The following is a 14,718-nucleotide window of genomic DNA, read 5'->3' as shown; positions in this document are numbered from 1 at the left end:
TATAACTACTTTCAAACAAATAAGGTGTTGAAAAAAAATAATCAGTTCATTAAAATTGTTGATCGTACTTTCGATTTCAAATCTTGTTGAAGTATTGTATCATTATAATCAAATGGCAATTAGCTTTACATCTTATCTGTTCCACTCAATGCTACTTGATTACGGTATAAAATGTGATTAAATATAGTCGTAAACACATTTATGAGATTAAAATTCATATTAGTAGCAGTAAAATGTCAGGTGACATAGTCATAGTATCAACCGCAGAAACAAGTTACAAGAAAGCAGACATGTGCAAACAACACGAAAATGGGAACGCCATGAAACGAGAAAAACCAATAGAAAGTCAAAGATTAAAACAAGCCTTGGCTGACCGCTGTCTTACAGAGCAGAAAAACCTTGATCTATTGAGAAATTCGTTTTTCATTCTCCCATTATATCTTTTCTTGTAAGCATCTGTAGTATACGATAAGCGATGAGTAGCATTTTTGTTGTTGACTGCTTTAGTGCAGTTCTTATTAAACCATGGATTGTTGTCTGCAAAGCTCTTGAACAAGTAAAGAATATAGATTTCCATATCTTCCAAGAGTACTTCCGAAATATCGTTTGCACACACTAAAGATTCATTGGAATTGAAGCAAACACCATTCCAAGGAAACATGAAATGGAAATCTTTTAGATGCTTCCATGGCAATCTATAATGCCAAACTTTACGTGGCTAGGTGCTCCGAGTAGTGCATGTATAGATCAGGGTCTATAAACAGGTCTTAGAGGCTAGCAAAGTCATTATCTCCATCGGGGACTCTGGTTGGTTCATTGATAAGTTGACATGGACAGTCCGTGACTGTTGGCAAAAACTTCAGCTTCCGGCATCCAGCATCGTCAGTTCTGTTGGACAAATTCAACCAGCTGACGAGATGAATATTAAAATCTCCAACGAAAAAGTTTGGATAGTTTGATTGCAGGTAATCGAATTTAACGCCAGGGTTTGGGAATAACTGTCTTTAGCGGGTGTCGTTAGAAGATCTGTACAGGAAGCAATAGAATTTTATTATCACATAATATCGAATTCTGAAGACAAACATTCTCTTCCCACTGGCAAGATCTATCATCTCACTCTAGAAACTGGAGGCATCGGCACAGTGACCCTTAGGGCCAATTCACGACACCTAAATTCGATGCGGAGGTATCTCACCGGGCGATTCGAGTGGGACACATCCATTTGATAGATGTGGAACAAACAAATATATATAACAAATTTGACATGTCGATTTGTATTTCTACATGGTCTAGGGTTCATTTAACCAAAAGAGGGCTCTTTCATAAGACACATACTGTGAAAGTTGTTCGGAATAAAATCGAAGAACTTGGTGGTATTGAATTCCTACCATATCTAGTATTTCGTCTGGACTTTGTACCGTCAAATTACTTTTTATTCAGATCCATGGCGAAATTCTTACATTAAAAAAAATTTTAATTCAAAGAAGATGTTGGAAATGCGTGCGACATTTTTTTTGCATCTAAGTTCAAAAAATGGTTTTACCAAGGTATTTAAGAGCTTTCGGAACGTTGGGTTAAAACCGTAGAATGTGATGGGCTATTCATGGAATATAAAAGCTTTCTTATTGTATGATCATTTATGAAACACTCTGTATGATTACTTCTCTTTGTATTTTTCAAAACAATGTTACCGATGGCAACGTATTTGAAAATATTAATGAGGTTTCTTTGTGTATTTTCACCATTTTTCTCACTCCATTATCCATAATACCTTACTCCAACATCTTGTTCGTTAAATATACGTCTGAGTCGCACAACAAATTCATCCAGTTAAATAAGAATATATTTAACGCAACAAATTCCTTGAAGCGGAAAACCCACTGAGGTAGTTATCTCCCGTCTCATTTAACAGCTACAGATGAAGAAACGCTTCTTTGACATAACGAAAATAATCGAAGCTTGAATATGTGCCAAATGTAGTGATTAATCGAATAGTTTGAATCGACTTACCATAAAAATCTATCAGAGACATGTGTCACTTGTTGCTATCGTGGAGACTTTAAATTTTGTGAAATATGAAATTAACGTAAATAACACCACATAAAATCACTATTTGTCTATTTAGAGCCTGAAGTAATAGGTTGAGAAATGGTTTGAGGTACCTCAAAATTTTTTCCTTAGGTTATGGATTTACTCACAAACAAACAAAGAACGAAGTGAAGGTAACAAAAAATTATCAATTCTTTCCTAAATAATAAAGAGGGAAAAAATTGAGTAACGTCACATTTTTGTGAGAAATTATCGTTTTGAAAAATCTTAAGTATTCATGAAACTCCAGTTCTATTATCAGTACTAAAAACATTTTTTTCTTAGACTGTTTTACATGTCTCCTATAGTCCGGAGTGTTTCTTATTAAACACCAACAGTAGACTACTAGCATTGCTGGCTCCCTTTTTCCTTGTGGCGATATCTTGATAGAAGTGCTCTCCATTCTCGTCACTTAAAGCGCCCATATTTACTGGAAAAAACTTTAGGTGGGAATGTAGGAAGTGTTTTTTCAAAGAAATAATTTAACCCAAAATATGTAATATGCATTGAGCTTTTTTTGAGAAGATCTCTAGTTATCCAAAAAGTATTCAGTAACTTTGAAAAACGACATGGAAGTTTTTTTTTCATTCAAGGTAGTAATAAATGCCGGATCTCCAATAAATTTTTTGACATCATGTCCAACAAATACTCCTTTCTTTATTTTAGCGTCACTCTAAGGGGGAAAATTTCTGTTTTAAAAAGTTCCATCTTTGTCTATGGCTTTTACAAAATTTCTGATTAGGTCTTAATTGCTGTGGAAAAAGATTCATTTTTCACATTTAATTGGTGTAAACGGTAAAAAGTAAACAGTTCTTGGCGGCCATATTGCTCGTAAATAATATTCATTTCTCTCTAGACTGCTCCATTTGCATAAACAGCAACAGTACTTCTTGTATCCAGTTGTTGTAGTTCTAGAACCAGAGCAACAACTTCCAAATCTGCACAGATTATCCAATGGTGCTTGCTGTATTCTATCTTTTCTAACACTAGTTTTATAATGTCGTATGTTTCTTTCAAATGAGCTCCATAAGTTAAAGGTATTGATGGAAATGTATTTTAGACTTTGAAGGAATCAATGAAGAATATCCATTCCTCTGACCTATATTCATAACCCAATTTTAAAATCAAGCCGTCAGTATCATTACAGTACACTAAGTCGTGTTCTTTAGAAAACAAATCAACATATGAACTGTGACGTTTTTACTGTACACGGTAACTTTAACACCCGTCTTAAGCAGATTACATTATTTCAGTCTTGAACTTATCACTTCAGGTTTTTCTTTGGGCAAATCAACATCTCATATGATATCATTAAGTTAGAGGACTATCAGAAGTTGTATATTCTGTTTCAATTTCTTCGTTTTCAGAATTGCTTGAATTTTATTCAAAACTATAAACTGAAGAAGGCATGCGTATTTTACAGTATGCTTCGATTTCTTTGGAAACCGTTTGATATTGGTCTAGCAAAAATAACAATCACTCATGTAGTCATCATGGTTTCTGTGACATGAGATATTGGAGATGTATTGCAACCAGTAATTAACCTGGTTGAAATATGCACGAAAGCTCATCGTATTTAAAAGGTGTAATAGCATTTTTTTTGGTTTTTAGGTGCATAATCACCCCAAATATAACTTCCAAAGGTGACTTCGCGAAAATAATTGACATTAATTCTGAGCTGTTTACAGAATTTGACGAAAAAGTGATGAATTTTCAAAAAAAAGTTTGTAGCGATTTTAGACGTGAATGACAAAAACTGATATTTTTCTATTAACTTTTGAGTCCCTACCGATAAAATGCACAACAGATTTGATTCGAGTATCCTTCGAGTATGAAAATATTTTAAAATATGATAACAATAAATCCTCCGACGATTACGTAAATTTTTCCAATTGATTTTTACTGGTTTTCACAACTTGGTTGAACTTGAGACTTAACAGTTATCTACATTTTAAAGCAAGTCCGCGAACCAGGTCACTCGCACGATTGCCCAATTACTACTTTGTAATAGATATCAGTTTAAATTCTTTCTGCTGGAATTTCTTACAATATAAATCCAAGTGAAACGCGTAATCGATTGAAATTGGAGACCATCAAACATACGGTTTTCGCTTATGCAATATTTCGAGAATAAAACTAACGTGAATATCAGTTCAATACGAAAAAATTGTTAGATTACAAAGAGCTTATTTTGAAATAAAATGAAAATAATACGAATATATATTTTATTCTACACTCTTCTAGCGACATACGGACGTGTGTTGTTATGCATTATCACAAACTCATTATCTATAAAAGAGGCATAAAGAACATGTGGTTCTACTATATCTGTAATTTACTTATGAGCAGTTAATGATCCTCCATCTAACATTCTATGTGAGCCCTTGAAGATATTCCACACCACAACGTAGTTCACCCTACTCCAAAATTTCTTGAAGCTATTAACTTGCAAGGAAACCACCATACATAAACAAAATCCCAATTATGAACATTCTAGTTCGCATGTTCTCGTGCAAATCTTATCTCACCCTAGCTGCACGGTGTTCCCTGGTCAGTTGAGGAGCAGTGCCAGTTACACTGACTCCAATTACAACATTTCTCACTATTTATGAAACTACTGTTATATTTCGAGCCTAAGCCAACTCTAGCTGAAGCTATCTTGCGGTTATGTCTTCTTACCGACGACCGACCTTTCATTGGTTTTTTACCATATCTTCCGGACTTTAACTATCTCGGAACATAGAAATTTCTAGTATATTAATAGCGTACCTCAGACGGCGTTCGTCTTCAATTAGAGCAAATATACAAAATTTTCTCTTTTTCTAAATTTAAATTTCTGTTTACACGCTTACCCAATAAAACTCAAATTGATCTGTGCCGAAGAAAAGTTGATAAAAAGCAAAATCCAATTAACAAATGTTTTCCTAAAAATCGATATTTGTTTTGGGTTATTTTTTGTGTTTTTGTTAGATTTTGGTAGTGTAACAATAATAAAATTCCACAAACATTTTGTAAGCTATGTATTTCATTTGAATTATTAAATTTCATTCATTGTCACTCTTATGAAGGAATTATTCGAGAAGCAACAAAAACGAAATTATGTTGTGTAATTAAGTGATACGTCGAAATAGAAAAGAAAAAAATTATTGAACAAATCTATCATTTTATACAACACGTCAGAATTTATGAGAAACAGGCAGTAAAGCTACATGTATTATTCAATTACATTACTTTTGATGATCGTAACTTATCCAAAAATAACCGCTTTGTACTCATAAGTCATTTATCATGATATTTTGTTCTTAACAGCTCGTAACTTAAAAAGATTAATGTTGGTAGAATCTTTGCTTAAATCCATCCATAAATAGCAAAGTCGAGATAATAAATTTGGTGTACATTCATTATTCGTTTCGTATGTTTTAGCAAATCCTACAGAGAAAGTTATCAAAACAGTAAAAACGACTAATTATAGGAAGCATTAATCCAGTCAATGACCGATAACCATACAACGTATCAATAAAATACAGTTTCTCTTATTATAAGTTAATCAAATACGAGAGATATTCCAAAAGTAAAAAAGGTTTGCAATTGAAAAATGGTTATTTTTCTGTGACGGGAAAAAGTTTGACACTTTATCTCTGTTGAGAGGTCACAAACTGTCACTTTATATGAATTTTTTTTCCCAGGAAAAAAACGAGTAGATTTTTCCCAGATATTCTATAAAAACATATGCAAAAGTTCAATAATTTTACATTTCTTTTATATCAAAAGTACAATTATTGAATGTGCATCGCATGAAGGACACGTTCCTTAAAATATTCGGTACAACAATAGAATTTTCTTGTGTTGAAATTATATTTCTTCCTGCCATCGCAACATTTTATCTGCTATTTCTGTCCTGTGTGCTACCGATTCATCAACATAACCTTCAGCGACCATTGATGACTTCCAACCGCCATGTTTCTTTAGATTCATCAAGTCTTCCTCGGATCCAACTAAAAGGGATCGAAGTGAATGATCTGTATATGAGTTAGCATTTTAAAGTTGAAAAAAACTGTTTCGGGAACCTTATTAAACTTGTTTCTACCCACACCCTGATTGATACATTTTCCAATGTGATTCATAAAACAGGCGGCGATTCTTTGCTTCTGCTGTATGAAGGGCTATGCACATTCGCTAAAATTTAACATATTTTTTTTTCTTAAGTTTCACAATTAATAATGTTCCCGAATCTTCACTATCATGTAATCTTAATGATTTCAAGTTTTTTATATCCCAAATACAACAACAACCTTGACCATTAAATGAACTTCATCGGGAGCATTATTTGAAAAATCACTAATTTGTGTACTCGTAAAAATCGCAGCTTTCTTGTATAATTTGAATTGTCTACATTATTCTTGAATCGTAACATACTTTTAATTATTAATTAATTCGACCATACTGTTAATGGCATTGGTTGTTGGGTCAATATCGAAAAATAAGCTAATGACACCGTCTCCTCATCTTCCATTCCACGAATCTTGAATACGCGGCTTCGTAAATTTTTGGCGATTAATTTTTGTGACTTTGGCTGCTTCTACTAACTCCCGTGGAGTCAAGAAAAGTCCATTTTTTTAGTTTATAGTATTGAAAATAACTTTAATTGTACAACATATACCCACAGGCTATCTATGCCTATAGCGTGTTAATAGTTTTCAATTCTATTTTGTGCCTTCTCCTTCCAATCCCGAACTCCTTCCTCCATTAGATCTTTTGTCTCCGTGTTACGAGTTACGAGTTGTGAGCAAACCCCAAATTGATTCGGTCAGCGATGCCTTCCTGATATCAATTTTGGAAAAATTTTAGTGCTTTTCTGGTCCCTCTTAGTAGGTAATATTAAAATCTTTGTATAAAAATATTATTTCTTGTTTTTATTGTATATTGCAGGAAAGTGGATTCTTTTAGAGTAAAAAATGGGATGCTTTTTTCATTTATTTGCTGAAAATTTCTCAATGAAGATACTAAACAAATCGAAACAGAGTGTTATAAATAAAACCACAGGCTTTCAAACAAAAAAAAACGAATAAAATTCTCGCTAGTAACAAAAAAGTTATTGTGTATTCAATAAGTACAATTTTTGCAATAGATAACTGCATGCTCGAGGCATGAATACACGGAACACGCACCACAAACATATCTTTGTCTCTGGTGGTCTGTGATTAATTCCATACCTAATGTTTTTAAAAAAATTCTTTTTGGCATTTAAAATATTATAATGTATATATATATATATATATATATATATATATATATATATATATATATATATATATATATATATATATATTAATTATGCTGTTAATCCCCTAAGTATTCAGTAATGAAAAAAAATTGTTAATAGCCATCTGAGGCTATTGCGACAATTCGTCCACGACATCCACTCCACATTTATTCAAATTATAAAAAGACATTATTTATGAAAGTTTCTTTTCAGAATTATTGTCTACTGAATCGTCATTTTTAGGGACATACGAAACAATAGTGTATCCCTCCTGGAAACCAAATATATTCGAGTGTATTTCTCTGCCTTTTGCTGCATGACCTGTGCGGGAAGATCTAGCATATTTTTTCTTATGGTTCTTACAGCAGTGACGTTCACTTAGATTCACCAAGAGATCATAACTGGTGTACCAATTATCGAACGTGATGTTGCGGTTTGTTCCACTGGAGCAACCAGCCGATCTAATATGTCTCTCGGACGATTGCTAATATTGAAGGGTTGCTTCCCTATATAAACCTTCATCTCTTCAAAATATAGTATGTACGCGCATCCACCAGGGCATTTTCTTTGATGCCATATTTTGCCGGATTGTTTGGCATATACTGCCGGAAGGAACACCTACCGCGAAATGATTCTAATTTTTCGTCAATAGTTAGATACTCAGAAGGTGAATAAGCAGCCTGACAGTTTTAGACAAATTATTGTCAAAAGGAGGCAAGACACCAAAAATGACACTGTCCCGTCAGTGGCCCAAAGATCAGACAAATTCCGATGATTATTTCTGAAAGTTCCTGCTAAAGAAAGAAACCCAAATACAGTTTTCATTTCTGTTATGCATGTCTCTCCATAATGGAAACAGGCCCTCCAATTTTCAGATTTTTTTGAAATTCTTCTATTAGCGTGGACAACTGTATCAGCAATAATCATTCCATCAAAATAGAGCAAAAAACATTGAGGCGGAGTTTTGGCATTTCTTCCATATTGCTTAACTCCTGGCAGGTGGGTAAAAATATTTTCGGACTTGGTTCTTACCTTTCTTACGTTATATTCCTTACACCATGTCATTCCATTTTTTCCATAAAAATTATGGATTTCAACTGTCTGTGACATTTTGTTGGCCGTCGACCTCCTGTATTTCTTCTTCGACATCCTGTTCTAAGTCAGGGTCATCACTACATACGCTGACATTGTTTTTCGTCATTTCCTGCATCTTGACATAGTCTCTGGAGACGTCTCTGCTCTTCTTCGTAATCTCCCATCAATACACGAGCTAATACAAGCGATAATTCACAAATAATAATCATAGTTGATAAAAATAAAGAACCTACTTGTAGAAACAATGTCACAAAAACAAATCAAATCTGTTCAAAAAAAGTTCCGAGTTTAGCTAGGTGAGGTATGAGAAACGCCAAGCAACTTTGAAACGATACTATTCGCACTGTTTCTATGTTGGAACTATGCTTTCAACAACCACGTGTAGAGGAATACTTAGTTTGAAGGTACTGAGACGCTAGCGTCGTTTAGAGGTCAATTTGAATATTTTTTCTGCATTTTTCAAGCGTTGTATGTCATACCCCACCTGTCTAATGCCAGGCTAAGTATCCCAGCCATCCTAGTCTTCTGTATCTAATGATTTTGCTAATTTCTTGATATTCATACAGGTTCTCTATTTCCTGGTTCGTCTTTCTTCTCCATATGTCTTCCTCCTTATTCACTCCTAATATCGTTCTAAGTAATTTCCTCTCCAATATATCTAATTATTCTCCTCCGCTTTATTCATTATCCACGTTTCGCTTGCATAAAGTACTAGGAAATGTTCTTTGAGATTAATATCTTGTTTATTGTTCCCGCCTGTTTTCTTCCTCGAGTTATCGTTGCCTTCTACGTTTTCTCCCTCACCACCATTGTCTTTAATAGAAGTTTCAAGATAGATGTAACTATTAACTTGCTCGAATTCAATTATCTTTTGTGTGTGTGATATAAAATTTCTTTTATTCTTACTTGGATTTCTCCTCGTTTAATCTTAGATTCGCTATTTCTGCAAAGCACTACACGTCTGTTACAATTATTTTTCACTCGTTGATTAAAATAACCTCATATCTGCTAGATAGTTTTTGTTTTAGTGTTTCCATGATGTTGATTCCACTTCTTTGTATTATTCATTCTAGTATTATGGTAGTAGATAGAGGATCCTGTTTTAGTTCTATATTTTCATTAAAGCTATCTGTTGATTTCTGTTTTATTATAATTGTGGTTGAGTGCTCTCGAGTGTCATTTTCGTGAGCTTTATCAGTTTTATTGCTACTTTCAGGTCTTTTATTATTTTATAAAGATGTTGTCTTGTAACTGTGTAATATACCTTTTAGAATTCGATGAAAATTGCAAATATAAGGTCTCCACTCGGCCGGTACAAAATCTACTGTATCTCCGAAAATAATGCGAATTTTTAAAAATCCGTTTGAGGGTTAAAGCTTTGAACATATGCAAAAGAACCGATTTTTTCAAATTTCTAGACCGAATTACTACCTTCATTTAGAAACGAAGATGAGCAATTAGCATGGATTGGACGAAGATTTACATCCTAGCACTTTCCCAGCCATTGAAAGATATACATAATTCGATTTTGACAATTAATACACATAAAGAGATATAGCAAACTTTTCTGTTGATCCAGCAACTATAAATGTGATCAACGAATATCTAAAAACCGAAGGTGGTTTATCCCTTGCATCCCGGTTCCCAGATCCGAGAAGACGCACCCAAGCTGCTGTTATGTTCTTTGAATCGATATGTGTCAACACATCGTCCGACATCCGAGATACGTAATCACGGATTCCGAACCTCCACTTCAGAGGGTTCGCTTGATTGGATTCGATAAAGTTTATGGCTTTCTGCTTTCTAGCCTTTTCAGTCGCAATACTTAAAGTAAAAAAATCATGTGATTGTTGATAGTTTTGAAATTAGTGTAACATTTAAGTTTAATTACGACTTTTGTACACTTTATTTCACACATTAATTAATTTATCACCATCTGCAGAATGTATGTATGATGGTGCAGATACTGATGGTACAGATAATTTTCTCATACCATTCCAAGAGGAATACACAACAGTACAATCTATTACTCTTATCCACTGATAATTAATTGGATATGAATCATATCTAGACTTTTCTAAAGAATACAAAGATAAATAATACAGATAGTTGCATTTATAATAAGTTGGTATTAGACACTGTCAGATGATACAACTTGTACGAGGATATATTGAAAATTTCTTAGCCTACTATAGAACCAAACATAATTTCAATCTCAAAATCCTCTTAATTGGATACATTTATTAGAACCTTTCAAAAAAATGTTTCTTCTTGCTCTGCAAACCAGACCTCCACAGCTTTTATTACCTCCTCGTTGGAAGGAAATTTACGACTTCTTAAACTTTTTTTCAGTTGAGGAAAGAGATGATACTCGGACGGAGCCAAATCTGGTGAATAAGGGGGGTGTACTAGTAATTCAAATCCTAAATCACAAATTTTTTGCCTAGCAACATGAGATTTGTGGGCAGGGGCGTTGTCCTGCAAAAACAAAACACTTTTGGATAGCTTTCCGCGTCTTTCCTCTTTAATTTTTTTCCGTAGAGTGGTCAGTAATCTCGAATAGTAATTTCCAGTTATTGTTCTACCCTTATCCAAAAAATCAATCATGATTACTCCACGGCGATCCCAAAAAACAGAAGCAAGAACTTTTCCAGCAGATTCTTGGACACGAAACTTCTTAGGTCTTGGAGAACCAGAGTGTCCATACCCAAGTCTCATCCATAGTAACAATTCAGTTTAAGAAGTCTACATCGTTTTCAAATTGAGCACAGATCAAACGCGATGCTTCTACCCTTACACGCTTTTGGTCAACATTCAAACATTTGGGGATCCATTTTGCACCAATTTTTCTCATGTCCAAATTGACGTGAACAATATAATGAACGCGTTCGTATGAAAGATTCAGATATTCGTTTTAGCCCAATTCGACAGTCTGATAAAATCATGTCATGAACTACATCGATATTTTCGGGGACTGACATATTAACTGGCCTTCCCGATTGGTCATCATCTTTAACGGAAAATTTACCTCTTTTGAAGCTTGAAGTCCAGTTTTTTACGGTCGAATACAAAGGACATTTATCGCCAAGGGTATTAAGCATATCTTCGTAAAGCTGCTTACCTCTTAACCCTTTTAAATACAGGTGATGGCTCGATACTTCAATTTTCGGTGGACATCTTTTTTCTTTTAATTTATTACGTAACTCTGGATTACTTTACACTGACACTTCTAAAAAGTTATTGTTCGTTGCTATGGTAACGCAATATTTTGTTTATGCATGAAACTGGTCTAGGCTAACTAGATATCAATACATCCTCGTAAAATTGTTTTTTAGAAAAAAAAGCGCATTTGAAAATGCATATCGATGTGTCCAAGTGTTTTTCCAAACATTCTCTCGTTTATTCAATAACTAATTTATTCCATTGGACTGTTCCACACACTATGTTGACTTGACTTTTCTTATTTTTGTGACTAGCATCCTATTCAAACAGTTCAGTTGAAGTTTAGTAAGTACTCGTAATTGGATAGAATAAAAATTAAAGAATTATTCTTGTGTGTAAAATTTACTCAATTTTACATTGAGAGATAATAAACAAAAGTATACGTAAGATATAAATTGTAAATGCTCGATAATAATCCATTTCTGTAAAAACTTCCGATACTAAAAAAACTATATGAAAAATTGAAAATAAAATCTATGAGTAACCGGTCTTTAGTCTTTGTTATTCCATTATTGTTTCAGGCTTTTGTTTTTCCTTATCCACCAAGTTATTATAAAATACCCTCCGGTAAATAAGAATTCTATTCACGATTCCGTTTTCTTTATCTAAATAACATATTTACTTGATTCAGGGTTTCCTTCATCAGTTTGGTGTGCTATTAAAAATTCATATGAATGCCTTCCAACTACCAAATTCGATTTTCAACAACATAAGGAATACACCGTGAATAAATAAATTATTCGTTTCTAATAAATTAAGTTGTTTCTACAATGTTGTTCTATTGTTACAGCCCGATAAACTAAACGTTCACAAGAATGACTCGGAAAGTTGGGATTATACTCTGCAATTAGGTGAGTACTTCACTTTATATTAGCTTCGCATGAATTTATCTGCCTATTGTTTTTCGTTACTATAAAATGTCGGAATAATTTGTAATTTTGTACACTCAGAATAATAACATAATTTCGTAACAGAATATTTGGCGATTTTTTGCATACTTTAAACGATCAGAATGAAACATTTGTCAAAAACAGAATTTTCCTAAATTCTTGCCTGGATGGCCAGGATTACTAGGGTATCATGACTTGCAAGCACCATACATAAAAAAGCGAATATGAAAAATATTAGAACCTGTCCATTGAGTGTTGACCGCCTTCGTGTGAAGACTTATGTGCTGCCCTCTAGAGAATGTTTCATATTTTTACTACTACTCAACATGACATAAACTCATCTACTTGTCTTAGAACAAAAAGTAGAACATTAATAACAATACAGATTAAATCTGAAAAACCTAAAGTTCATTTCTTAGTCAGCTTATAATAATTAAAAAGATAAAAATTTTGATGAAATATGCGCTTGGGTTTATAACTTAATTCGTACGGTTTGATAAGAGATGGCGTAACTTGTAAAATATTACATCGTTCCAATATTCCGAACCTGCGTTGGAAAGCTGCTGTTATTGTACCTCTTTTCAGTACATGCCATTTGACGCTTCAAATTCGCTTTCGAGCTTTGTTCCTGACAAAGTGGTTTTGCGGGGAGTTCTTGTTCACTACTTTAATATGAAGAAAAATGCTGCCGAAAGTCATCATATGTTGGTGGAAGTTTATGGTGAACGTGCTCTAGCTGAGCGAACGTGTCAAAAGTGGTTTGCTTGATTTAAAAGTGGTGATTTTGCCTTGGAAGGCGATGAACGTCCTAGGCAGCCAAAAAAGTTTGAAGATGCAGAACTGGAAGCATTACTCGATTAAGATTGTTGCTAAACACAAGAAGAACTCGCAGAATCTTTGGGTGTCACTCAAGAAGCCATTTCAAAACGGTTAAATGCAGTTGGATATATTTAAAAGCAAAAAATTGGGTTACACATGAACTCAAGCCGAGAGACGTCGAAAGGCGGCTTTGCATGTCCGAAATGTTGCTGAAACGCCACAGAAGGAAGTCATTTTTGCATCGGATTGATACTGGTGATGGAAAATGGATCCATTACAACAACCCCAAGTGCAAAAAATCATATGTCAAATCCGGCCAACCAGCTAATGCAACGGCAAAGCCGGATATCCATGGTGCGAAGGTAATGCTCTGTATTTGGTGGGATCAGAAGGATGTGCTGTATTGTGAGCTGCTAAATCCGAGTGAAACTATCAATGGAGAATGCTACCGAACATAATTAATCCGTTTGAAAAGAGTAGTAGCCGAAAAACGCCTGGAATATGCGACCAGACACGAGGCAATAATGACAACGCTCGGCCCCACGTTGCTATTCCGGTTAAAAACTATTTGGAAAACAGTGGATGGGAAGTTTTAACTCACCCGCCTTATAGCCCAGACCTTACCCCTTTTGACTACCATTATTCCGGTCGATGCAGAACTCCCTCAATGGAATATAGTTCACATCACAGCAAGATATCAAAAATTGGCTTGATTCATTCTTGGCTGCCAAGCCGGCGCAGTACTTTTGAGATGGAATCGACAAATTGCCAAAAAGGTGGGAAAAGGTCATAGTTTCAGATGAGCAATACTTTGAATAATACTATTGGAATTGGTTTCTAAACCTGTACGTAAAACTGTGCTTAGAATGTATGTTGTATGTTGTTTCACGTCAATTCATGTCATTTGAGTTCATTTTATTCGTTTCGGCACATATACACTTATACAGAATTAAATGCAAAAAATTGTTCCAAATTATATATTTCAAAATTTTGTCTTGATATGTTTATAGTTCTAAAATATAACTCGAAAAGCTTCTTAACATCTACCTAGGTAACTTAAAGGTGACTTAAATCTGAAAATTTTATACCTACATCAGTTTCTATTCAAAGTATTCTAAATTTTCGCGAGGTTTTTGGAGCTGCTGTTTCGTCTAGAACGGCTAAACATTTTTTTATTCCCCGAATTATCATTGCCAGAGATTGAAGCTATTTTAAGAATGAATCAGAAGATGAACTGTTGTAACCAATATTCACAATGAGTGGCTTGATCATTTCATCAGTGATATTCGCGAAACTTACGAGATGGGCGACATCTGTTAATTTTCGTTAAAACTTCAGTAG

The 14,718-nt window shown here is 34.1% G+C and overlaps 1 protein-coding gene across 2 annotated transcripts in view; it reads left to right on the top strand.

The window, feature by feature from the left end:
• The window catches only part of LOC130446117 (heterogeneous nuclear ribonucleoprotein L), a 370,575-nt gene that overhangs the window by 185,067 nt on the left and 170,790 nt on the right, over positions 1 to 14,718 (top strand). For both annotated transcript variants that reach the window (XM_056782203.1, XM_056782201.1), the window contains exon 5: positions 12,459 to 12,519. In XM_056782203.1, the coding sequence (XP_056638181.1) occupies positions 12,459 to 12,519 (61 nt within the window). The remainder of the gene's footprint in view (positions 1 to 12,458; positions 12,520 to 14,718) is intronic.

Source organism: Diorhabda sublineata, chromosome 6 (assembly GCF_026230105.1).
Source record: "Diorhabda sublineata isolate icDioSubl1.1 chromosome 6, icDioSubl1.1, whole genome shotgun sequence".
NCBI classification, from domain to species: Eukaryota; Metazoa; Arthropoda; class Insecta; order Coleoptera; family Chrysomelidae; genus Diorhabda; species Diorhabda sublineata.
This window is presented reverse-complemented; position numbering and strand designations above follow the sequence as displayed.